At 38.4% G+C, this 26837-nt stretch overlaps 1 protein-coding gene across 1 annotated transcript; it reads right to left on the bottom strand.

The window, feature by feature from the left end:
* Positions 1 to 1604: 1604 nt before the first annotated feature.
* On the bottom strand, positions 1605 to 26837 carry LOC131938148 (uncharacterized). The gene is made up of 6 exons (XM_059296064.1): positions 26755 to 26837; positions 6819 to 6924; positions 6023 to 6134; positions 3530 to 3592; positions 3091 to 3156; positions 1605 to 2932 (listed from the first exon to the last, which is right to left on the bottom strand). Exons 4-6 carry the CDS (start codon positions 3579 to 3581, stop codon positions 1974 to 1976), a joined length of 1077 nt encoding a protein of 358 aa, XP_059152047.1. The 5' UTR covers positions 3582 to 3592; positions 6023 to 6134; positions 6819 to 6924; positions 26755 to 26837; the 3' UTR covers positions 1605 to 1973.

The following is a 26837-nucleotide window of genomic DNA, read 5'->3' as shown; positions in this document are numbered from 1 at the left end:
CTGTGACGGTAACAATGTGTTGTACTTATCTTGTTATCAATTTAATTCGCTCTGTTAAAAACATTATTCTCCCAACAACAAAGGAACTGCTTACATTGCAGGAACTGATGTAGGCTGAAACATTGGAAATTGATTTAAAAGAAAAGAACTGCAAACAACCGAAATAGACTGAATTTTATCCCAGAATGTGGACTGTCATTTAAATATTTTAATAGCATTTTCTTTAAATGTATATTTTGCAAGCTGTCGGGTGAATAAGAATAATTTATTGTGAAATACAAAAATGTAAAACGTCAAATTTAATAAACAGGGATACAACTATGTAAATGCTTTTTATTCAATTATTTTTATTGTTACTTCCCCTAGATTATAAAAACGTATATTTCAATTTGGAGATCGCACTGTCGCTTAACATTGTTTTTATCACAATATCTTACAGAGTGTATACTTATGAAACCGATATACTAACTTACTTAAACCTCGCCCCTTCCTGTGGAGTATAGGGCTGCCACAAGTCTCCACCATTCCACTCTGCATTGGGCGAGCCACTTCAGTTCATACCAGATCTTGTCAGTACCCAGCACTTCTTCCATCTCTCTCCTCCATGTTCCCAGTAGTCTTCCTCTCTTTTCCTGGTGGAGTCCGTTCTAGTGCTATGTTCGGGAGTCTTCTTCTGATATGCGAAGAACATGAAACCGATATAATCCCTAATTAATGTACATGCTATCCTGAAAATGTATCGATATTTCAACTTTAGTAGGATTGGTGTAACAGTTGTGTTAAACATTGTGTTACATATTATATTTAAATTGACCAGCAACTTTAACTAACTTGCATAGCATGCAGGCAATTTGGCAGAGAAAGTAGAGTTCATGTGTTGGTGTTATACCCATGACTTATTATGTCATTGAGCCTACACGGAACATCTAGACAAATTATTTTTCTCCAAACATGTCCAGGTACACATCACATTAGTGCAACAAAAAAGGTAATCTAACATGGGAATCAAACTCGTGTCATTGGGGATAAAATGCGCGTAGTCGTCCCATTTCTCCATTGCGTTATTTATGCCACGGTTTACAGTTTTCATGTTTAAAAGCTTATATTCCGTGTTTTACATTTATACTAGTTGTTCTTTCACTGCCAATTATCAACATATGCAAAAGATGTTTTACAATATCACAGTCAGTTTGTTCAAGGATTTCTAGTCAATGACAGCAGTGTTTACACAAATGTCAGTCAATGACAGCATCAAACTACTTCTTCACTTAACATTTCTATTGGAGCAGGTCTAGAAGCGACGAAGTATCTAAATATAGTATGCGATGTGTCGAATATTTTTAAATTATTAGAATTCCTCATTTTTTTAATTATCTCATTTAAATTAGTCTTACGGGTGTATTGAGCATAAACAAATGGACTTTGTTGTAAAGTTTAAACTTACAAACCCATGACAACCTGGCGCGAACATCGACATCACAACATGCTCTGTTTAACAACAACTTAAACATCAACAGACAACAAAGATTTAAATAACAACAGTAAAAAGATATTTTCTGTTACCATTTAATGTTGTCTAGTTAAATTCAAACAGCATGAATATGACATTTGATAGGTAGGTTACATTTAATTAACAGGTAATAGCCAGCCTGTAGGTATATAACATTTAGCAGGTAGGTTACATTTAATTAACAGTATAGGTATATCATATATATGACAACAACTTACCGACAAAAAGTACAAGCAAATTATTTACAACATTTAAAAAAAAAACTATAAATCCCATTAATGTACATGAACATTATAACGGTTAAACGGTTTACATCTATTAAAACATTTGTTTTAATCATTTAAATGTGATAAAATGTTTACAACACATGCCAGTCTATAAACAAACTGTTTAATGACGGGAATGGTTCCGCCATTTTGTTTGTTTACATTGTGTAGACAAGGGGAGAGAACTAACAGTTACATCAGTGAAAATACTCCCCACTATAATTTCCTTCAGAGTTTGATCCACTGTGGGGATGGCCACACCACCACCCGTCACATCCCAGCCTGTAGACACACGCTCCACTGGAGCCGGGACATGTACATGTTGTGTACCAGTACCTGGTCTTATCGCCACCCATCATAATGTGCTTCCTCCAGCCAACCCTCCCATGTCTGTGTGTCCATTGTCCTACAGAGACCTGTTTAGGACAGCCATGAGGATGTGACACTATAACGGTCAACTTGTCCTCATCAACAAATCTCCCGTATTTGTCCCTTACGTCCCTACATAGACGATTTAATTGCCGCCTCATCTTTTCCAGTTCATCAAGCAACTTTAAGTCACATGTCACATAACTCAACTTACACAAGTCTCTCTCAATGAATGTGAATTGCCCCACCTCCCAACCATCAAGACTGACCACTGGACTTTTATTGTCATCAAAACCTAAAACACACCTGGTCTGTCTCGCCTCACTGGCATCAAACACCACGTGTGTGGCTGTCACCACATGAACCTCCCCCCACACTTTGCTGGGTGTGGCAGAGACTTGACACTTAGCACAACGACAAGTTCCCTTTCTAGCAAAAATTATTCTGTCACTCTCTTTGAACTTGTTCAAACTCCAAACTCTCCCCGTCCCTAACCTCAACACGTTACGTCCTCTTTCATTATAACATGGGTATGGAACTTGAGTGCCTGGGTAAAACTCTGGTCTCTCTAGACTGGTGAATTCAGTCTTTACCTGGACAGTTAGGGCTGCAAATGTTTTGATTGTCTCAGATATGAGGTCGTCGTCATGGTAACGTGGGGGGAGACAATTTGAGTTGAAATCTTTAAGAGGTATAAAATCTTTGTGACCTGGATTCTTCATACAGCCAGTAACATGTTTGTGTAGATCAGCTTCTCCTCCATAGCACATCTCAGCTTCATGATTTCCTACAGGAACAGACAACAAATTATTTCTCTAGCAACAGAAATGTTAGATTTAATGATAAACTGCATTTTAATGGAACAAGTTTACTACAGATATTAAACTAGCACATATATTAAACTGTTTACATTATAATTGCCTTAACTGTTTTAGTATATCTTACCTGGATGAAATACACCTGATTCTTTAATCATAATTTGCTTGTTTTGAATTTCACAGCTTGACACAACTGAAACAATGTATAAGTTTAATTTCCATCTTACAGAAAAAAACAATGCTACAAAAGTGCTAATTTAATAATAGCTAATAATTTAAATTTTACAGACATATATTTCTAAATTTTCACTTTCTACTACATCTTTAATATTCAATCACCATTTATAATGTGTTGAAAAAATGTTTTTAAACAGCCAATGTTAAAAAAAGCCCTCTGTGCATACTGCTACTGTTGTGAAATAGAGCTATAATTATTATGACATTTATTGTAACAGTACACACATTTTTTAACTGTACAGCTTGATAAGCAATAACATATGATTTCAGAATTGTAAAACAAATTACCTGACCATTTTTAAATGAATTTAAATCAACTTTTTTCTTACCTGAACTGTGTGCCTCCTGTTTCCTTTTTGGCTTTCTGTAGGAATTGCCCATGGCCTATACTGCTGTAGTATAAAATAAGTAACGTTATATACCAGTAATAATCTTAAAAATTATTAAAACATCTTAAGATTTATTTTAATTCTAAAAAAAAAAATGATACCATAGAAAATTTAAAATGGTTAACCCTTTATTTACGGAATTATGTTCTGAATGAGATTTTTACTTAAACAATGTGTTACTATATTGCTTTTAGCACATTCATGTCGATGGAAATTTCGTTTCATTAATTTTTAATGACCCAAACAGATATTGGTACTTATAAGTACCGTCAGTAATCTAGGACATTTTTTTTTCAATTTTTTTTTTTTACAAAAAAGGAACAAACGATACAATTTATTAACTAATAACATGGCAATCATTAAAACAATCACTTTTTGTAATTTTCACATATAAATACAGCACAAAAGTACATTTTGGGTACGATTTTTACTGGATTTTCTATCGGAACACATCTTAGACCTCAAACACAGCAAAAGTAGTCGACATGTCATGCTCCCTCAATCCTGTCTGTGGTCTTTCTGGTGTAGCAACGGTTGCCGGAATGAATATGCTTTTGCTGGAAGCTTCCAATAACTAGTACAATGAGCCGCATAAACAAACAAAAGCCTAGTCATTCAGCACGCAACTACTAGTAATACTAGTACAATTGTAGCCTACTAAAATGTTATGACAAGTCTACACTACAGTGCAAAGTTCATAAATAGAAGTGAGCTCAATGTGTCTTGGAAGAAGTAGTGGATTGCTCTTTTCTGTTTACTGATTAAAAATTAATCTTATAGATCTATACTATATGCAGAAGTATGGACTATTACTAGTCTACAGGTATACATTATGTAAATGCTAGTTGTTGTAGGCAAGACAGTTTATTGCAGTAAATATAACTAACAAATTAAATCTTACAACTAGAACTAGGCTTTGGTATACAAATGAAGTATATTAAACCTTGTAAACGAGCCTGCAATTGATACCTTTATTCTTGTTATTTCCTACTACTAGAAATTAACATGTAATTACAATATTTCTTAGGTAAACCATATGCAAACCTTATAAATGTGTAAATATCATTTTTGAGTACATTTCGATAATTAATTGCCAAGACAATATTTTTGTAACTCCACCTAACAAATCTGCCATTTTCTAAAAATCCTAAAAAAAAATGACCGTGTGCCCTGACGGTACTTATAAGTCCACTTATAAACATCGATCTAATATAAAGATAATTTGATTAAAATTGTATAACTAGAAGTTAAACGCGTTTGCCTGACTATTGAAGGTGCCAATACAAAATATTTGGGGTTGAAAACTTGAAAAATGAGAAAAAATAAGGGAAATCAGGAACGTGTGTGAGAAATGTACAGAAAAATTGTGAACTACCGATATAACAAGACATTGAAAAAGCGCCACACCATTTATTTAAAAACAAGTATTTAAAAAAAGTCTAGTGACAATTTTAGCGCAATTTCCTTATGTTATCTAAAAATAGCTCTGTCGTAGCGTAAATCAAGAGCAGGGTTAGTAAAACCATTGGTTAGTTATTAAAACGTTTTTTATTTAATTTTTTTTAGTATTTTACATGTTTTATTTACAATAGAGTAACATGACTAAAAACCATTGCGCGCCTAGCTACCGAACGTGATGTCGCAGCCATTGAACGTGATGGCGCAGCTATTGAACGTGATGACGCGTGTGGTGTGGTTGGATAAAATGCCTACTAATTCGGTCCAAATTTTAATAAATTCAAAAAAATTTGTGACCGAACGAAAGGATATTTGTGAAAAACTTTCTTCGGCAATATTGTTCTAAATTATGGCAGGAATCGAATGGTACATGTTTCAAGTCGCTAAGTGGTCTGGTTACCGAGATATGGGCCAAAAACTGCATTTTGTTTTTTAGGTTTTTTGGCTTTTCCGGAAAATCCATGAAAGAAACCCGGAATTTTTTTGGCCTATGTTCATCCTGGTAACTTGCTTAACATATTTGCTTTGGAAATAGTCCTCGATTTTGCTTCGTTGAGGAGGAGATACGACTTAAAGCTGCGGACACACATCCATCCATCCATTCATCCATTCCCAGAAAAGACGAGTTAATAAACGCAATTCTCCAGAATGGAAATTGCGCTAAAAAAACATTGATACCTTCGACTCCCCGCGACTCAGGGGAGATAATACTATTAAATACACCAATAATTTTTAGATTTGTATTAAATTTAAAAATAATACAGACACTTAATTAAAGTGGTACTTATAAGTACCGTCAGTAGATAAAGGGTTAAATTAGCAAAATAGGTAATAACTTTACGCTTTATAGTATCAAATTTTTATATGCTGAGCAGTCTATATAAAAATAAAATATTAATGTAAATAGCAATACTTATTTCTTCTTGTCTGACAAAAAAAAAAAAAATGTAAGTTTCTAAATTTGTGAACACTTACAACTTGGAGACTATTAAATGTTTCAGCTTGAACCTTGAATACAAACACCTTTCTGTTCTCAAGTAAACGTTGTTAGAATAAACAGATAGTTGTCCGACCTTGAAATAATGCTCTGAAATAATACAATATAGTATCACAACATATCTATATATATATAATTCTCTTCTGGGAGCCGTTAGAAAACAAGCTGCAACCTCGCCTTACAGTCCCTTCTCTTCCTCTCTATCGCTACCACCCCCACCCCACTCCCTCACATGGTTTGGTGAGCTGTGGTTCACGCTGTTTACATTTTACAATCATAGAGACGGGTTTGGTGACGGCTATTAGGGGCAGATAATTTAGTTTGAAACGATTTTAAACTTAGAGGAGGTAATTAAGAGGAGGCTGCTTTCACGTGGGGAGGGGGAGGGGGAGGGGGGTTTAGTGTTTTAAAGAAATATTTTCAGTGTCAGCGTTGGTACTGTCGAATTCACAAATTATGAATTACTGAAAAGTAGAAAAAACAACAACTAAATAGGGGCGTATGTTATGCCGCGGGCCGGCTCGTGTCATATAATATATATACCATATACTATAATTAATTTTTACTCTTTATTGATAACAGTGGTGGTGAAGGAAATTCACAAATGTGACTAATTTTTGTTATACAAATTATATTACCAAGTAAGCTATGTAGGCCTACTTAATTTTGTTTAAAATTTAATGTTCTACCAAAAATGAGTTTAAATTTAAATAAATTAAATTATGTAACTTTTATGAACATTTTTAAAAATTCAAAAAATTAAATATAGCTTACAATATTCACACAATTCAAACACTTTAATGTTGTCCTTAAATACAACCTCTTTTCTTGCTAAGACAGAATGGCATTTGAACACACAGCAGAACCAAAACTTTAACATCTGAAATAAAACAATTAAGGTTTATTAAGGTTAGATAAACACAGGAACCCTTTAAACTTTAAAAGTATTATAAAGTAAATAAAGTCATGTAATTTTAGTTGGAGATTGTGTTAGTACATTTATATTATATTTCAATGACTGTAAGATATTTAACCACAACCTCCTAAGCTCTTGGCTGCTAACCCAAGTCAAGAGAAGGTCTAGACCTAGAATTTTAAAACGTTTTCTTTAAACTAGAGCTAGTGTGTGGTAACATACGAAAATTACTTTTTAAAACTATTCTAACCGTCTAACAACTCTAACCCTATGTCTGTCTATAACTCTAGGACCCTAGGATGGTTACCACTTCACTAGTTTAGCCATGGATTTGAATATAGATCTAGACAGACTATGGGGAAACTAGTCTAGTTTTTAAGAGCTAGAAATCTAGATCTAGTCTAGCTAGATTAGTCTAGAAAACTCTAGAATTCAAGATCTAGATCCAGACTTACTGAATTCTAAATCTACTAGCTCCTAGAGTCTAGATTTCTAGATCTAGTCTATTCTAAATACTAGACTAGATCTAGATCTACTTACTAGAGTCTGGATTGTGATCTATATCTAGAGTTCTTTGCGATCTGCACAATGCCCAACGCCGCAGTCACTCTCCGGTTTTCGGCCTAGACTCTAGATTCTGGATCTATAGGCCTAGATAATCTAGATAGATCTATATCTAGATCTACTTGATTTTGATGTTTTATGCAAAACCGCAGTGTTTGAAATTTGATCTAGTAACTATTAGTATAATATTAGATAATTAGACTAGCTAGAGTCAAGTCTAGATTTTAAATCTAGAGAGCGAGAGATCTATCTCTAGATCTAGAAGAAAATTATATGAGATCTAGGCCTATAAATAATATATACGATTATATAGAGTCTATAATAGTCTGTATAATTATAAGAATATAAGATCTAGATTTTTTTCTAGTCTATAAGTCTAGATAAAAACCTAGATCTCTAGATCTTATAGTCTTATAGATCTAGAATATATTATATATATATATAGGCCTATATATATATATATATGGGTCTACGACAAATTCCCGAAAGACACTTGCCCGAATGCTGTTTGCCCGAAGGCCGATTTCCCGAATGGACACTTGCCCGAATGCGACAAATGTCCGAATGGACACTTGCCCGAATGCGACAAACGCCCGAATGGACACTTGCCCGAATGCGACAAATGCCCGAATGGACACTTGCCCGAATGCGACAAATGCCCGAATGGACACTTGCCCGAATGCGACAAATGCCCGAATGGACACTTGCCCGAATGGGACAAATGCCCGAATGGACACTTGCCCGAATGCGACAAATGCCCGAATGCCACTTGCCCGAAGGCCGTTTGCCCGAAAAATGTTAACATTATATATTACTTAATAATCATTCGTAATCAATTTAAATTTAAAATGTTGGTAAACAAAACACATCTACGCAAAAAGAAAGTGAAAAAAATAATGAGACATTTTAAATTAATTTGTATTTGATATTTAAAAAGTGTAGAAATATACTTTCTCTTCCATATATGAAATTAGACAAAAATACAATTTTCATTCATCTCTGGATTTTAAAATGAGTTTTGCTTTCTTTATTAAGTAATCGCTTCAACACATTGTCTTAACAAGGTGCATTAAATGGAGATCAAACATATTTGACCACGTTTAGTTTTTAAGTTGCCACCTAGACCTCGCCTCATTCTTTTGTTAAATGATCACCACACAAGTTAAGAATAATAAGATAAACAAACAAACGCGACTCTGTTCAATGTTGCGAGACGCCGCGCCGCCTACGCCGTGTCATAAAAGCTATATAACCACCGCAACACGTCGGCTAAACAAGGTGTTCAAAACATCTATATATATAATTCTCTTCTTCGAGCCGTTAGAAAACAAGCTGCAAACGCTCTCCCTACCTCCCCACCCCTACATGGTTTTAGTGAGCTGTGTTCACTCTAAATGTTTACAAGCAGAGCCAACGATTTTAAACGTAGGGGGGGGGGGGGGGGGGAGGAGGGGAGGAGGGAAGGAAGGGGGGGGGGGGTTATGGTCCTTAACGAGCTACTTATAGTGTTTTAAAGAAATATTTTTAGTGTCAGCGTTGGTACTGTCGAATTCACAAATTATGAATTATTGAAAATTAGAAACAACTAAATAGCGGCGTATGTTATGCCGCGGGCCGGCTCGTTCATTAAAAGAATGTTAGAACACCGCCGCCAACATCACCTTACATTTATTAAAGAATAAAGTTTTTCTTACTGTACTTTCTCAGTTTTGAAAAAAAAAAGCTAAATTTAAAAATATAAACAACTTTGTTTTATGCTTAGAATTGTGTTAACAATCAAAATTTCAAACTTAAATTGATTAAAGAATGTCTTTTTGGAAAAATTATTTATTATCTAATATTTACATTTTTCGGGCAAACGGCCTTCGGGCAAGTGGCATTCGGGCATTTGTCGCATTCGGGCAAGTGTCCATTCGGGCATTTGTCCCATTCGGGCAAGTGTCCATTCGGGCATTTGTCGCATTCGGGCAAGTGTCCATTCGGGCATTTGTCGCATTCGGGCAAGTGTCCATTCGGGCGTTTGTCGCATTCGGGCAAGTGTCCATTCGGGCATTTGTCGCATTCGGGCAAGTGTCCATTCGGGCGTTTGTCGCATTCGGGCAAGTGTCCATTCGGGAAATCGGCCTTCGGGCAAACGGCATTCGGGCAAGTGTCTTTCGGGAAAACGTCCGGCTCCCATATATATATATATATATATAGGCCTATATATATATATATATATATATATATATATATAGGCCTATATATATATATTATATATATATATATATATATATATATATATATATATATATATATATATATATCTAATCTAGATCTACTGATCTAGGGTTAGATCTAGAATTCTAGATCTATATCATAAAGTTCAACAGTACTTAAATTTTAAAATTAGATCTAGATCTAGATCTAAGATTTTCTAGATCTAGGTAGATCTTGATCTAGATTCTAGAATCTCGATAGTCTAGCAAATCTAGCTAACTAGCTAGATCTAGATCTAGATTAGATTGTAGTTGTTACTTTTTTAACTTTTTAGTTAGTAGATCTAGATATCTAGTTTCTAGTCTAGATCTGGAGATCTAGACGACTAGATCTATATATTCTATATAATATATAATATAAGATCTAGATTACATTTTTTTCTAGTCTAAATAAATAACTAGATCTAGATCTAGATCTAGATCTAGATCTAGAATATATAGTCTAGAGTCTATCTAAAATTCTAGATCTAGAATCTAGTCGTGTTTTTTAAATATTCATTTTTATTCATTTGCTAAAACAAAAATACAATACAAAAAATAAATCGTGTTTTCCTAACGGCTAATGTTTTGGTGTGTTTCGGTTGTTATAATAAAATACGTTCAACTGGAAGTAGGCCCTAAACAAGCAACGGAGAATAAAATACGCTAAAAGTAAAATGGAGTTTTACCAATCTAGATTCTTGTCTAGATCTAGATAAATCTAGAAATCTACATTCTAGATCTACATCTAATTTAACTTATTTATGTTTTAAGTAATTTTGAACTCTATGAGTATGAGAATTCTAGATCTAGATCTATTCTAGATCTAGAATCTAGATTTTACTAGATCTAGATCTACTAGAATCTAGTAGCCTACTAGAATCTAGATCTAGATCTACTCTAGAAATCTAGATCTAGAATGTAGATTAAGTGTAGATTCTTAATCGTTTTAAATCTAGTCTAGATCTAGATCTATTTAATTAATTAATTAACAGGTTTCATGCTAGGCCTACGTACTCCAAGTACCAGTTAGCTAATGCAACGAAGCAAGATGATCGTCTGCTGCATAACTAGTTTTGCTTTTAAAAGCATCGATATCATAATTTAGCATTGAGTATGCCATTTAGGCCTTAAGTTAGCAGAAATAAGGCCAATATCAGTGGCGTAGCGAGGTCGGGTGATACCCGGTGCGGCACTTAATGGTGTCACCCCCCAGAGGCGTTGCGGCCCTTCCCGGGGACAAACTTTAAAGTTTTCGATTTGCACCCCCCCCCCCCTCAAACTTTCGATTTGCATCCCCCCTCAAGTTTTTTATTTGCACCCCCCCCCCCTCAAACTTTCGATGTGCACCCCCCTCAAGTTTTTCTCTATATATTTTGCTACTTTTTGCCTTGGTGTCACCCCCCTAAATGGTGTCACCCGGTGCGGTCCACACCCTCCGCCCCCCCCTTCCCTCGCTACGCCCCTGGCCAATATACAACATGTATTATCTCTTTACACAACAAGTTAAGAATCTTAAAATTAAAATCAGCAACTATAGGCCTACTATGATATAATATATGTCGCATTCGGGCAAGTGTCCATTCGGGCGTTTGTCGCATTCGGGCAAGTGTCCATTCGGGAAATCGGCCTTCGGGCAAACGGCATTCGGGCAAGTGTCTTTCGGGAAAACGTCCGGCTCCCATATATATATATATATATATAGGCCTATATATATATATATATATATATATATATATATATAGGCCTATATATATATATATATATATATATATATATATATATATATATATATATATATATATATATATATATATCTAATCTAGATCTACTGATCTAGGGTTAGATCTAGAATTCTAGATCTATATCATAAAGTTCAACAGTACTTAAATTTTAAAATTAGATCTAGATCTAGATCTAAGATTTTCTAGATCTAGGTAGATCTTGATCTAGATTCTAGAATCTCGATAGTCTAGCAAATCTAGCTAACTAGCTAGATCTAGATCTAGATTAGATTGTAGTTGTTACTTTTTTAACTTTTTAGTTAGTAGATCTAGATATCTAGTTTCTAGTCTAGATCTGGAGATCTAGACGACTAGATCTATATATTCTATATAATATATAATATAAGATCTAGATTACATTTTTTTCTAGTCTAAATAAATAACTAGATCTAGATCTAGATCTAGATCTAGATCTAGAATATATAGTCTAGAGTCTATCTAAAATTCTAGATCTAGAATCTAGTCGTGTTTTTTAAATATTCATTTTTATTCATTTGCTAAAACAAAAATACAATACAAAAAATAAATCGTGTTTTCCTAACGGCTAATGTTTTGGTGTGTTTCGGTTGTTATAATAAAATACGTTCAACTGGAAGTAGGCCCTAAACAAGCAACGGAGAATAAAATACGCTAAAAGTAAAATGGAGTTTTACCAATCTAGATTCTTGTCTAGATCTAGATAAATCTAGAAATCTACATTCTAGATCTACATCTAATTTAACTTATTTATGTTTTAAGTAATTTTGAACTCTATGAGTATGAGAATTCTAGATCTAGATCTATTCTAGATCTAGAATCTAGATTTTACTAGATCTAGATCTACTAGAATCTAGTAGCCTACTAGAATCTAGATCTAGATCTACTCTAGAAATCTAGATCTAGAATGTAGATTAAGTGTAGATTCTTAATCGTTTTAAATCTAGTCTAGATCTAGATCTATTTAATTAATTAATTAACAGGTTTCATGCTAGGCCTACGTACTCCAAGTACCAGTTAGCTAATGCAACGAAGCAAGATGATCGTCTGCTGCATAACTAGTTTTGCTTTTAAAAGCATCGATATCATAATTTAGCATTGAGTATGCCATTTAGGCCTTAAGTTAGCAGAAATAAGGCCAATATCAGTGGCGTAGCGAGGTCGGGTGATACCCGGTGCGGCACTTAATGGTGTCACCCCCCAGAGGCGTTGCGGCCCTTCCCGGGGACAAACTTTAAAGTTTTCGATTTGCACCCCCCCCCCCCTCAAACTTTCGATTTGCATCCCCCCTCAAGTTTTTTATTTGCACCCCCCCCCCCTCAAACTTTCGATGTGCACCCCCCTCAAGTTTTTCTCTATATATTTTGCTACTTTTTGCCTTGGTGTCACCCCCCTAAATGGTGTCACCCGGTGCGGTCCACACCCTCCGCCCCCCCCTTCCCTCGCTACGCCCCTGGCCAATATACAACATGTATTATCTCTTTACACAACAAGTTAAGAATCTTAAAATTAAAATCAGCAACTATAGGCCTACTATGATATAATATATGTTTATATTATTGTTTAAAATACAAATAAATTGGAGTTAGTTCCTCCTTCCCCCTTTTAATAACTACACACACTTTTAATCCACCCCCTATTAACTACGTTTCTTTGATAGAAAAAAAAAATAATTCGCAAACATGTTTCACTTTTCTATCGTCACAGAAATCAGTACAAATAACTAGCAGTGTTTCTTCCAGACTTTTTTCTCTGGGGGTGCACTTGAAATTTTCGGGTGGGTGGGGGGGCGAACTAAAATTTCCCGGGGGGCGGACACTGTCAAAAGTATTTATTTCCAATATAAATTCAATTTCGTTCTGGGGGGGGGGGGGAGGGGGGGGGGCGGTAGATAACTACCCACTCCCCACTCACCCCCTTTCGAAGAGGTGTTGAGTTAAATATAGACAACTGCTTAGTTAATAAATCCAAATGCTATTTAATACATAGTTAGTGATGGAACAGTGTTTCTTCCAGACTTTTTTCTCAGGGGGGTTGGGCACTTTAAATTTTTGGGGAGGGGGGCGGACACTGTTAAAGTATATATTTTCTATATATAAATTCCATTTCGTTCGGGGGGTGGTAGACTTTCAGAAGAGATGCCTGGAAGAAACTCTTTAAGAGACAAGTTATGTGTGATTTAAATTATTAAAACAAATTAAATTTCAGATTGTTTAATTTAATAAGCCATATTTATATTAAAGTAAAAAATCAAATCAACTATATTATTAAAAAGTTGCTCCATTGTCTGACTACCCAAATCAAGATTACACAGCTATATTCTGCCTAGTCTAAAATTATAAGACATTGAAAATAAAACACTAGGTATGTGAACAAAACAAATGATTCATAGAAGAACTGCCAAACCTTCCTCAACAGTTCGTATAGGGCTATGTTGAGCTGGAATGGCGATTCCTCATAATGTGTTATTTTTAGTACCACGTAAATTCCGGGCTTATGAGGTTTTCCCGATTTGATTTGTCAGACATTTCCGTTTTTTTTTTATCTGGTACTTTATCAACATTCGCACAAAATGCGAAACAATTAACAATATATCTAAAGTTACTACTTGGCCCAACGTTAACGCAGTAAACTGACAGCCTAACCCTATCCCAGTGGCGTAGCGAGGTCGGGTATCACTCGGTGCGGCACTTAATGCAGTAGCGTAGCAAGGGGGGCGGGGGGGGGGGACATATGTCCCCGGGCGCCGACCTTAGGGGGCGCCAAAATGGGGTGGAAAAATAAATTGTAAGGTTGAGGGGGGGTGCAAATTGAAAGTTTGAGGGGTTGCAAATGGAAATCTCGAGGGGGGGGGGGGTGCAAATCGAAAAGATTGTCCCCGGGCGCCGGGAAGGGTCGCTACGCCTCTGACTTAATGGTGTCACCCCCAGAGGCGTAGGGACCCTTCCCGGGGACAAATTTTCGATTTGCAAACCCCCCCCCCCCCCCCTCAAGTTTTCGATTTGCATCCCCCTCAAACTTTCGATTTGCACCCCCCCCCCCCTCAAGTTTTTGATTTGCACCCCCCTCAAACTTTCGATTTGCACCCCCCCCCTCAAGTTTTTCTCTATATATTTTATATATATATAAATGGTGTCACCCGGTGCGATCCGCACCCCACCCCCCTCGCAACGCCCCTGCCCTATCCCTATATTCTAGAATCTAGATACAGTCTAGATTCTAGATCTAATAAGCTTACATCCTACAATAACAATGTCACTACTTCACACACTGCTTCCTAACTTAAATGTCAATGTTTTGTGAATTATGTTTAGACTACCACAGCAAAATGTTGTGGGACGGAGTGGTCTAGTGGTAGAGAGCTGGACTACTCATATCTTAAGGGTGGGGGGGGGGGGTGCAAATCGAACGTTTGTCCCCGGGCGCCGGGAAGGATCGCTACGCCTCTGGGACTACTAATCCGTAAGTCTCGAGTTCGAATTCGGGTTCAAGTCAGTAGACGACCCTGAGTCCACCCAACTCTGTTTGGTACCTAACTCACGTTAGGGAAAGTAAAGGCGGCTGGGCATAGTGCTGACCACACAATCTCTTCATATGCCGAGGTCACAGAAACTTCACTTGCCCCATAGACCGTCAGGTTTTAAAGTGAAACTTTTTACATCTAAATGTTGATCTAGATCTAGTCTATATATTACATCGATTCATTATTTAGATCTCAATACTAAACTACTAAAAACTTCTAGCCAATACAAACGTTGTAAAAAAGATTTTGGTAGCTATGTTACTCATTTTCAAGCACTTGGTCCAGTCACCATTGTGTACAGAGTTTCTTCCAGGCATCTCTTCGGGGGAGGCGAAGCCCCCCCGAAAAATTTTTGCCGCCCCCCCGAACGAAATGAAATTTATATAATTTATATAGAAAATATATACTTTTAACAGTGTCCGCCCCCCCGAAGAAAGTTTACCGCCCCCCCGAAGATTTCAAGTGCCCCCCCGGAGAAAAAAGTCTGGAAGAAACACTGATTGTGTACTGGACTAAATGTGTTGTGTACCATTATGTGGACCAGTATCAGTCACCTTGCTGTGACCATTTTGTGGTCATCGGCAGACGTAATAGTATTTACGAAAAAGTTAATTAAACAAATGTATTTTGTACATAAATGTTTATGAGTGATTTATGTTGATTTTCATGTAGTTTAGGTAGTAATCGTCGACATCTAATTTAGATAATAGTAGAGAATAAGGAGTGTAGGTGACAGTTTTATTAATTCAAGCAGATTAAGAGTTTAGGTAAAACTAGGAGACAGGTAGTGTGGGTGGCAGGGGCGTAGCGAGGGGGGGGGGGGCGGGGGGGGGGGGGGGGGTGAGGACCGCACCAAGGTGACACCAAGGCAAAAAATAGCAAAATATATAGAGAAAAACTTGAGGGAGGGGGGGGGGTGCAAATCGAAAGTTTGAGGGGGGAGGGGTGCAAATCGAAAACTTGAGGGGGGGGGGGTGCAAATCGAAAACCTGAAAGTTTGTCCCCGGGAAGGGTCGCAACGCCTCTGGGGGGGGGGGTGACACCATTAAGTGCCGCACCGGGTGACACCCGACCTCGCTACGCCACTGGTGGGTGGTACAGACAGAGAGTGTAGGTGATACTAGGAGACAGAGTGTAGGTGATACTAGCAGAAAGAGAGTGGAGGTGATACTAGGAGACAGAGTGTAGGTGATACTAGGAGACAAAGAGTGTAGGTGATACTAGGAGACAGAGAGTGTAGGTGATACTAGGGATTGTAGGTGATACTAGCAGACAAAGAGTGTAGTTGATACGAGCAGACAAAGAGTGTAGGTGATACTAGGAGACAGAGTGTAGTTGATACTAGCAGAAAGAGAGTGGAGGTGATACTAGGAGACAGAGTGTAGGTGATACTAGGGATTGTAGGTGATACTAGCAGACAAAGAGTGTAGGTGATACTAGCAGACAGAGAGTGTAGGTGATACTAGCAGACAAAGAGTGTAGGTGATACTAGGAGACAGAGTGTAGTTGATACTAGCAGAAAGAGAGTGGAGGTGATACTAGGAGACAGAGTGTAGGTGATACTAGGGATTGTAGGTGATACTAGCAGACAAAGAGTGTAGGTGATACTAGCAGACAGAGAGTGTAGGTGATACTAGGAGACAGAGTGGAGGTGATACTAGCAGACATAGAGTGTAGGTGATACTAGCAGACAAAGAGTGGAGGGGATACTAGCAGACAAAGAGTGTAGGTGATACTAGCAGACAGAGAGTGTAGGTGATACTAGCAGACAAAGAGTATAGGTGATACTAGGAGACAGAGTGGAGGTGATACTAGCAGACATAGAGTGTAGGTGATACTAGCAGACAAAGAGTGTAGGTGATACTAGCAGACAAAGAGTGTAGGTGATACTAGCAGACAAAGAGTGTAGGTGATACTAGCAGACAAAGAGTATAGGTGATACTAGGAGACAGAGTGGAGGTGATACTAGCAGACATAGAGTGTAGGTGATACTAGCAGACAAAGAGTGTAGGTGATACTAGGAGACAGAGTGGAGGTGATACTAGCAGACAAAGAGTGTAGGTGATACTAGCAGACAAAGAGTGTAGGTGATACTAGCAGACAAAGAGTATAGGTGATACTAGCAGACAAAGAGTGTAGGTGATACTAGCAGACAAAGAGTGTAGGTGATACTAGCAGACAAAGAGTGTAGGTGATACTAGCAGACAAAGAATGTAGGTGATACTAGCAGACAAAGAGTGGAGGGGATACTAGGAGACAAAGAGTGTAGGTGATACTAGCAGACAAAGAGTGTAGGTGATACTAGGAGACAGAGTGTAGGTGATACTAGCAGACAAAGAGTGTAGGTGATACTAGCAGACAAAGAGTGTAGGTGATACTAGCAGACAAAGAGTATAGGTGATACTAGCAGACAAAGAGTGTAGGTGATACTAGCAGACAAAGAGTATAGGTGACACTAGGAGACAGAGTGGAGGTGATACTAGCAGACAAAGAGTATAGGTGATACTAGCAGACAAAGAGTGTAGGTGATACTAGCAGACAAAGAGTATAGGTGACACTAGGAGACAGAGTGGAGGTGATACTAGCAGACATAGAGTGTAGGTGATACTAGCAGACAAAGAATGTAGGTGATACTAGCAGACAAAGAGTGGAGGGGATACTAGGAGACAGAGTGTAGGTGATACTAGGAGACAAAGAGTGTAGGTGATACTAGGGATTGTAGGTGATACTAGCAGACAAAGGGTGTAGGTGATACTAGCAGACAAAGAGTGTAGGTGATACTAGCAGACAAAGAGTGTAGGTGATACTAGCAGACAAAGGGTGTAGGTGATACTAGCAGACAAAGAGTGGAGGTGATACTAGGAGACAGAGTGTAGGTGATACTAGAAGACAAAGAGTGTAGGTGATACTAGCAGACAGAGAGTGTAGGTGATACTAGCAGACAAAGAGTATAGGTGATACTAGCAGACAAAGAGTGTAGGTGATACTAGGAGACAGAGTGTAGGTGATACGAGCAGACAAAGAGTGTAGGTGATACTAGCAGACAAAGAGTGTAGGTGATACGAGCAGACAAAGAGTGTAGGTGATACTAGGAGACAGAGTGTAGGTGATACTAGCAGAAAGAGAGTGGAGGTGATACTAGGAGACAGAGTGTAGGTGATACTAGGAGACAAAGAGTGTAGGTGATACTAGGAGACAGAGAGTGTAGGTGATACTAGGGATTGTAGGTGATACTAGCAGACAAAGAGTGTAGTTGATACGAGCAGACAAAGAGTGTAGGTGATACTAGGAGACAGAGTGTAGTTGATACTAGCAGAAAGAGAGTGGAGGTGATACTAGGAGACAGAGTGTAGGTGATACTAGGGATTGTAGGTGATACTAGCAGACAAAGAGTGTAGGTGATACTAGCAGACAGAGAGTGTAGGTGATACTAGCAGACAAAGAGTATAGGTGATACTAGCAGACAAAGAGTGTAGGTGATACTAGCAGACAAAGAGTGGAGGCGATACTAGCAGACAAAGAATGGAGGTGATACTAGCAGACAAAGAGTGTAGGTGATACTAGCAGACAAAGAGTGTAGGTGATACTAGCAGACAAAGAGTGTAGGTGATACTAGCAGACAAAGAGTATAGGTGATACTAGCAGACAAAGAGTGTAGGTGATACTAGCAGACAAAGAGTGTAGGTGATACTAGCAGACAAAGAATGGAGGTGATACTAGGGATTGTAGGTGATACTAGCAGACAAAGGGTGTAGGTGATACTAGCAGACAAAGAGTGTAGGTGATACTAGCAGACAAAGAGTGTAGGTGATACTAGCAGACAAAGAGTGTAGGTGATACTAGCAGACAAAGAGTGTAGGTGATACTAGCAGACAAAGAGTGTAGGTGATACTAGCAGACAAAGAGTGTAGGTGATACTAGCAGACAAAGAGTGTAGGTGATACTAGGGATTGTAGGTGATACTAGCAGACAAAGGGTGTAGGTGATACTAGCAGACAAAGAGTGTAGGTGATACTAGCAGACAAAGAGTGTAGGTGATACTAGCAGACAAAGAGTATAGGTGATACTAGGAGACAGAGTGGAGGTGATACTAGCAGACAAAGAGTGTAGGTGATACTAGCAGACAAAGAGTGTAGGTGATACTAGCAGACAAAGAGTGTAGGTGATACTAGCAGACAAAGAGTGTAGGTGATACTAGCAGACAAAGAGTGGAGGGGATACTAGGAGACAGAGTGTAGGTGATACTAGGAGACAAAGAGTGTAGGTGATACTAGGGATTGTAGGTGATACTAGCAGACAAAGGGTGTAGGTGATACTAGCAGACAAAGAGTGTAGGTGATACTAGCAGACAAAGAGTGTAGGTGATACTAGCAGACAAAGGGTGTAGGTGATACTAGCAGACAAAGAGTGGAGGTGATACTAGGAGACAGAGTGTAGGTGATACTAGAAGACAAAGAGTGTAGGTGATACTAGCAGACAGAGAGTGTAGGTGATACTAGCAGACAAAGAGTATAGGTGATACTAGCAGACAAAGAGTGTAGGTGATACTAGGAGACAGAGTGTAGGTGATACGAGCAGACAAAGAGTGTAGGTGATACTAGCAGACAAAGAGTGTAGGTGATACGAGCAGACAAAGAGTGTAGGTGATACTAGGAGACAGAGTGTAGGTGATACTAGCAGAAAGAGAGTGGAGGTGATACTAGGAGACAGAGTGTAGGTGATACTAGGAGACAAAGAGTGTAGGTGATACTAGGAGACAGAGAGTGTAGGTGATACTAGGGATTGTAGGTGATACTAGCAGACAAAGAGTGTAGTTGATACGAGCAGACAAAGAGTGTAGGTGATACTAGGAGACAGAGTGTAGTTGATACTAGCAGAAAGAGAGTGGAGGTGATACTAGGAGACAGAGTGTAGGTGATACTAGGGATTGTAGGTGATACTAGCAGACAAAGGGTGTAGGTGATACTAGCAGACAAAGAGTATAGGTGATACTAGCAGACAAAGAGTGCAGGGGATACTAGGAGACAAAGAGTGTAGGTGATACTAGGGATTGTAGGTGATACTAGCAGACAAAGGGTGTAGGTGATACTAGCAGACAAAGAGTGTAGGTGATACTAGCAGACAAAGAGTGTAGGTGATACTAGCAGACAAAGGGTGTAGGTGATACTAGCAGACAAAGAGTGGAGGTGATACTAGGAGACAGAGTGTAGGTGATACTAGCAGACAAAGAGTGTAGGTGATACTAGGAGACAGAGTGGAGGTGATACTAGCAGACAAAGAGTGTAGGTGATACTAGCAGACAAAGAGTGTAGGTGATACTAGCAGACAAAGAGTGTAGGTGATACTAGCAGACAAATAGTGGAGGGGATACTAGGAGACAGAGTGTAGGTGATACTAGGAGACAAAGAGTGTAGGTGATACAAGGGATTGTAGGTGATACTAGCAGACAAAGGGTGTAGGTGATACTAGCAGACAAAGAGTGTAGGTGATACTAGCAGACAAAGAGTGTAGGTGATACTAGCAGACAAAGGGTGTAGGTGATACTAGCAGACAAAGAGTGGAGGTGATACTAGGAGACAGAGTGTAGGTGATACTAGAAGACAAAGAGTGTAGGTGATACTAGCAGACAGAGAGTGTAGGTGATACTAGCAGACAAAGAGTATAGGTGATACTAGCAGACAAAGAGTGTAGGTGATACTAGCAGACAAAGAGTGTAGGTGATACTAGCAGACAAAGAGTGTAGGTGATACTAGCAGACAAAGAGTGTAGGTGATACTAGCAGACAAAGAGTGTAGGTGATACTAGCAGACAAAGAGTATAATTGATACTAGCAGATAAAGAGTGTAGGTGATACTAGCAGACAAAGAGTGTAGGTGATACTAGCAGACAAAGAATGGAGGTGATACTAGCAGACAAAGAGTGTAGGTGATACTAGGAGACAGAGTGGAGGTGATACTAGCAGACGAAGAGTGTAGGTGATACTAGCAGACAAAGAGTGTAGGTGATACTAGCAGACAAAGAGTGTAGGTGATACTAGCAGACAAAGAGTATAGGTGATACTAGCAGACAAAGAGTGGAGGGGATACTAGGAGACAAAGAGTGTAGGTGATACTAGGGATTGTAGGTGATACTAGCAGACAAAGGGTGTAGGTGATACTAGCAGACAAAGAGTGTAGGTATTACTAGCAGACAAAGAGTGCAGGTGATACTAGCAGACAAAGGGTGTAGGTGATACTAGCAGACAAAGAGTGGATGTGATACTAGGAGACAGAGTGTAGGTGATACTAGAAGACAAAGAGTGTAGGTGATACTAGCAGACAGAGAGTGTAGGTGATACTAGCAGACAAAGAGTATAGGTGATACTAGCAGACAAAGAGTGTAGGTGATACTAGCAGACAAAGAGTGGAGGTGATACTAGCAGACAAAAAGTGTAGGTGATACTAGCAGACAAAGAGTGTAGGTGATACTAGCAGACAAAGAGTGTAGGTGATACTAGCAGACAAAGAGTGTAGGTGATACTAGCAGACAAAGAGTATAGGTGATACTAGCAGACAAAGAGTGTAGGTGATACTAGCAGACAAAGAGTGTAGGTGATACTAGCAGACAGAGAGTGTAGGTGATACTAGCAGACAAAGAGTGTAGGTGATACTAGCAGACAAAGAGTGTAGGTGATACTAGCAGACAGAGAGTGTAGGTGATACTAGCAGACAAAGAGTGTAGGTGATACTAGCAGACAAAGAGTGTAGGTGATACTAGCAGACAAAGAATGGAGGTGATACTAGCAGACAAAGAGTGTAGGTGATACTAGGAGACAGAGTGGAGGTGATACTAGCAGACAAAGAGTGTAGGTGATACTAGCAGACAAAGAGTGTAGGTGATACTAGCAGACAAAGAGTGTAGGTGATACTAGCAGACAAAAAGTGTAGGTGATACTAGCAGACAAAGAGTGTAGGTGATACTAGCAGACAAAGAGTGGAGGGGATACTAGGAGACAGAGTGTAGGTGATACTAGGAGACAAAGAGTGTAGGTGATACTAGGGATTGTAGGTGATACTAGCAGACAAAGGGTGTAGGTGATACTAGCAGACAAAGAGTGTAGGTGATACTAGCAGACAAAGAGTGTAGGTGATACTAGCAGACAAAGGGTGTAGGTGATACTAGCAGACAAAGAGTGGAGGTGATACTAGGAGACAGAGTGTAGGTGATACTAGAAGACAAAGAGTGTAGGTGATACTAGCAGACAGAGAGTGTAGGTGATACTAGCAGACAAAGAGTATAGGTGATACTAGCAGACAAAGAGTGTAGGTGATACTAGCAGACAAAGAGTGGAGGTGATACTAGGAGACAGAGTGTAGGTGATACTAGAAGACAAAGAGTGTAGGTGATACTAGGAGACAAAGAATGTAGGTGATACTAGCAGACAAAGAGTGTAGGTGATACTAGGAGACAAAGAGTGGAGGCGATACTAGCAGACAAAGAGTGTAGGTGATACTAGCAGACAAAGAGTGTAGGTGATACTAGCAGACAAAGAGTGGAGGGGATACTAGGAGACAGAGTGTAGGTGATACTAGGAGACAAAGAGTGTAGGTGATACTAGGGATTGTTGGTGATACTAGCAGACAAAGGGTGTAGGTGATACTAGCAGACAAAGAGTGTAGGTGATACTAGCAGACAAAGAGTGTAGGTGATACTAGCAGACAAAGAGTGTAGGTGATACTAGCAGACAAAGAGTGTAGGTGATACTAGCAGACAAAGAGTATAGGTGATACTAGCAGACAAAGAGTGTAGGTGATACTAGCAGACAAAGAATGGAGGTGATACTAGCAGACAAAGAGTGTAGGTGATACTAGGAGACAGAGTGGAGGTGATACTAGCAGACAAAGAGTGTAGGTGATACTAGCAGACAAAGAGTGTAGGTGATACTAGCAGACAAAGAGTGTAGGTGATACTAGCAGACAAAGAGTGTAGGTGATACTAGCAGACAAAGAGTGTAGGTGATACTAGCAGACAAAGAGTGTAGGTGATACTAGCAGACAAAGAGTGTAGGTGATACGAGCAGACAAAGAATGGAGGTGATACGAGCAGACAAAGAGTGTAGGTGATACTAGCAGACAAAGAGTGTAGGTGATACTAGCAGACAAAGAATGGAGGTGATACTAGCAGACAAAGAGTGTAGGTGATACTAGCAGACAAAGAATGGAGGTGATACTAGCAGACAAAGAGTGTAGGTGATACTAGCAGACAAAGAATGGAGGTGATACTAGCAGACAAAGAGTGTAGGTGATACTAGCAGACAAAGAGTGTAGGTGATACTAGCAGACAAAGAATGGAGGTGATACTAGCAGACAAAGAGTGTAGGTGATACTAGGAGACAGAGTGGAGGTGATACTAGCAGACAAAGAGTGTAGGTGATACTAGCAGACAAAGAGTGTAGGTGATACTAGCAGACAAAGAGTGTAGGTGATACTAGCAGACAAATAGTGGAGGGGATACTAGGAGACAGAGTGTAGGTGATACTAGGAGACAAAGAGTGTAGGTGATACAAGGGATTGTAGGTGATACTAGCAGACAAAGGGTGTAGGTGATACTAGGAGACAAAGAGTGTAGGTGATACTAGGAGACAGAGTGTAGGTGATACTAGCAGACAAAGAGTGTAGGTGATACTAGGAGACAGAGTGTAGGTGATACTAGCAGACAAAGGGTGTAGGTGATACTAGCAGACAAAGGGTGTAGGTGATACTAGCAGACAAAGAGTGTAGGTGATACTAGCAGACAAAGGGTGTAGGTGATACTAGCAGACAAAGAGTGGAGGTGATACTAGGAGACAGAGTGTAGGTGATACTAGCAGACAAAGAGTGTAGGTGATACTAGCAGACAAAGAGTGTAGGTGATACTAGCAGACAAAGAGTGTAGGTAATACTAGCAGACAAAGAGTGTAGGTGATACTAGCAGACAAAGAGTGTAGGTGATACTGGCAGACAAAGAGTGTAGGTGATACTAGCAGACAAAGAGTGTAGGTGATACTAGCAGACAAAGAGTATAATTGATACTAGCAGATAAAGAGTGTAGGTGATACTAGCAGACAAAGAGTGTAGGTGATACTAGCAGACAAAGAATGGAGGTGATACTAGCAGACAAAGAGTGTAGGTGATACTAGGAGACAGAGTGGAGGTGATACTAGCAGACAAAGGGTGTAGGTGATAAAAGCAGACGAAGAGTGTAGGTGATACTAGCAGACAAAGAGTGTAGGTGATACTAGCAGACAAAGAGTGTAGGTGATACTAGCAGACAAAGAGTGTAGGTAATACTAGCAGACAAAGAGTGTAGGTGATACTAGGAGACAAAGAGTGTAGGTGATACTAGGGATTGTAGGTGATACTAGCAGACAAAGGGTGTAGGTGATACTAGCAGACAAAGAGTGTAGGTGATACTAGCAGACAAAGAGTGTAGGTGATACTAGCAGACAAAGAGTGGAGGTGATACTAGGAGACAGAGTGTAGGTGATACTAGAAGACAAAGAGTGTAGGTGATACTAGGAGACAAAGAATGTAGGTGATACTAGCAGACAAAGAGTGTAGGTGATACTAGGAGACAAAGAGTGGAGGCGATACTAGCAGACAAAGAGTGTAGGTGATACTAGAAGACAAAGAGTGTAGGTGATACTAGAAGACAAAGAGTGTAGGTGATACTAGCAGACAAAGAGTGTAGGTGATACTAGGGAGTGTAGGTGATACTAGTAGATATGGAGATCGGGTGATGTAACGGTAGTTTACAAGCAGTCAAGAATTTTGTTTTAGTTGTGTAATCATCTGTTATCTATTTCGTAAACGTTATTATACAATTCTTTCGCACCTGTTGATTACTTACATCATGCTCACATTTATTTCAGCGCCTGTGGTTTATATAGCGGTAATTTGCTTAAATCAGTGTTTTGATCTATTAAAAAAAAACAATTGTATTGAATCAACGGTTGATTCTCAAATTAGCCACTGAATACTTATTCCATATCGTATATGACTACCCGACACATTCCTACTCGAGGCTATGTAAGTAGATATTATAAGTATACGACAGCTTGCCCCCACACCGAACCTGGAAAGTAACATCTATACTCAATTAACTTTTTAAAAACTTATTTTTCAACAAGTCTAATTATAAAAAAACATGTATAACAAAACGGCTTTTAAGCCTGCCAAAAAAAAATAATAAAAATATCATACTTTGTCTTTAGATTTAATATTTAAAATTAAAATATTATAGATTTTGAAACCTTTTCATATGTTCTCAACGAACTTTTTTATTTTCAGTTGTAATTAATGTCAAACAACTGATTGTTGTGTGATTGAAAAGGCATATTATGATTTATTTAGTTTTATATTTGGGTATTTTATTTAAAGAAAGATAATGTTTAAAATCCATAGCATATTAAATAGTTTTATTGTTGCTTTCCTTTGACCGTAAAAATGTCAATGCGATGGTAACATTTTATTAAAACCTGGTTAAGCTATAATACAGTAAGAAGAAGAAGACATTCGGATAGGAAACCAGTTTAAATCACATATGTAGGCCTCTATGATGCGCGTAACCTCGGTTAAGTAGAAAGTTAGGAGTATAGTATTTGCATTTTAAATAAATCTTGTTATAGTGTATTCTCGTTTTCAACAAGAAGATTGAACATTTTTTCTTTACGACATTTTTCTCGAGGGGACACTTTGGGGGAGAGATGTGAGGGGGGGAGGGGCGCCTTAAATTTCGAGTACTGAGAGACGAACATTCACAAATTGGTTAAGATATAAATAATACAACACCATTGCGCGTACAACGACAAAATTTTGATAAATCTGGATTTAAATTTTTTGCCCGATTAAAATAAGTCCCATATACTCAATGTATAATGAAGTACTAGGTGTAAAACGGTGAAAACAGTCGAAATTTCATGTGAATTTTTTTGCACGACTACAATGCTTCTTCTATACTAAGTAAACGAGATAAAAAAAAGTGAATTTTGCTTTAGAAAAAGTTATATTATTTTAAGCAGGTCTTTCTTCTTCTTCCATGTTCTTAATGTTGGTGTTGGAAGGGATCCGTCTCCAACAAAATTAAGGATACGTGTCAACTGGTTAAGCGACATTGAGGCCATTGACTACAATTTCAGCCTGCTTTTCTTTTTGGATTTGCTTCCATAGCCTTTGTCCAACCAAGAACAAACTACAAGGCAGCAGTTTAATTTTGGAGTTGTCTCTACTAGAAGAGTGGCTGTCTCCAGCTAACGGGCCACATCTGTCCGAGGGTTCGAACTCGAGACTTTTCTGTTTAGCAATCATGAACTTTACCGACGCGACCACGCAGACCCTCTGCAGCAAGTTATTTAGATATTTATTTTGCCCGATGCGATCAGATGCTGTAGTTTATTAATGCTAACCATATCTCAAGTTATTACAATCTTATTAAGAAACTAGTTACAAGTGATGTCAACTAATGAAAGCAGGATTTACTTTCTACATAGGACAATTTAGTGTAGAACTTTAAAATATAGGATACATGCTTTTTCGATAAAAAAAAACATCAGCCTATGTGCTGGACACCCACATACAGATTTTTAAAAAATGATAGATCTATCAGAAAATTTATTTTGCAAGTTTTATATTTAAATTATCACAATCGTAATATATTTTATAATACAAGTACCAGTTATAAGAAACTAACTTACCGATCACATAACAAAACGTTAGAAATCTTGAATATCTGACTGTCGTGGATTGGGAAACCTACTTGTGTTGGCTGATGATAGTC

The sequence above is a fragment of the Physella acuta genome, unplaced genomic scaffold (genome assembly GCF_028476545.2).
Source record: "Physella acuta isolate Inbredline_101_S28 unplaced genomic scaffold, ASM2847654v3 ptg000235l, whole genome shotgun sequence".
NCBI classification, from domain to species: domain Eukaryota; kingdom Metazoa; phylum Mollusca; class Gastropoda; family Physidae; genus Physella; species Physella acuta.
The sequence above is the reverse complement of the archived record's forward strand: the minus strand, read 5'-3'. Positions and strand labels throughout refer to the sequence as shown.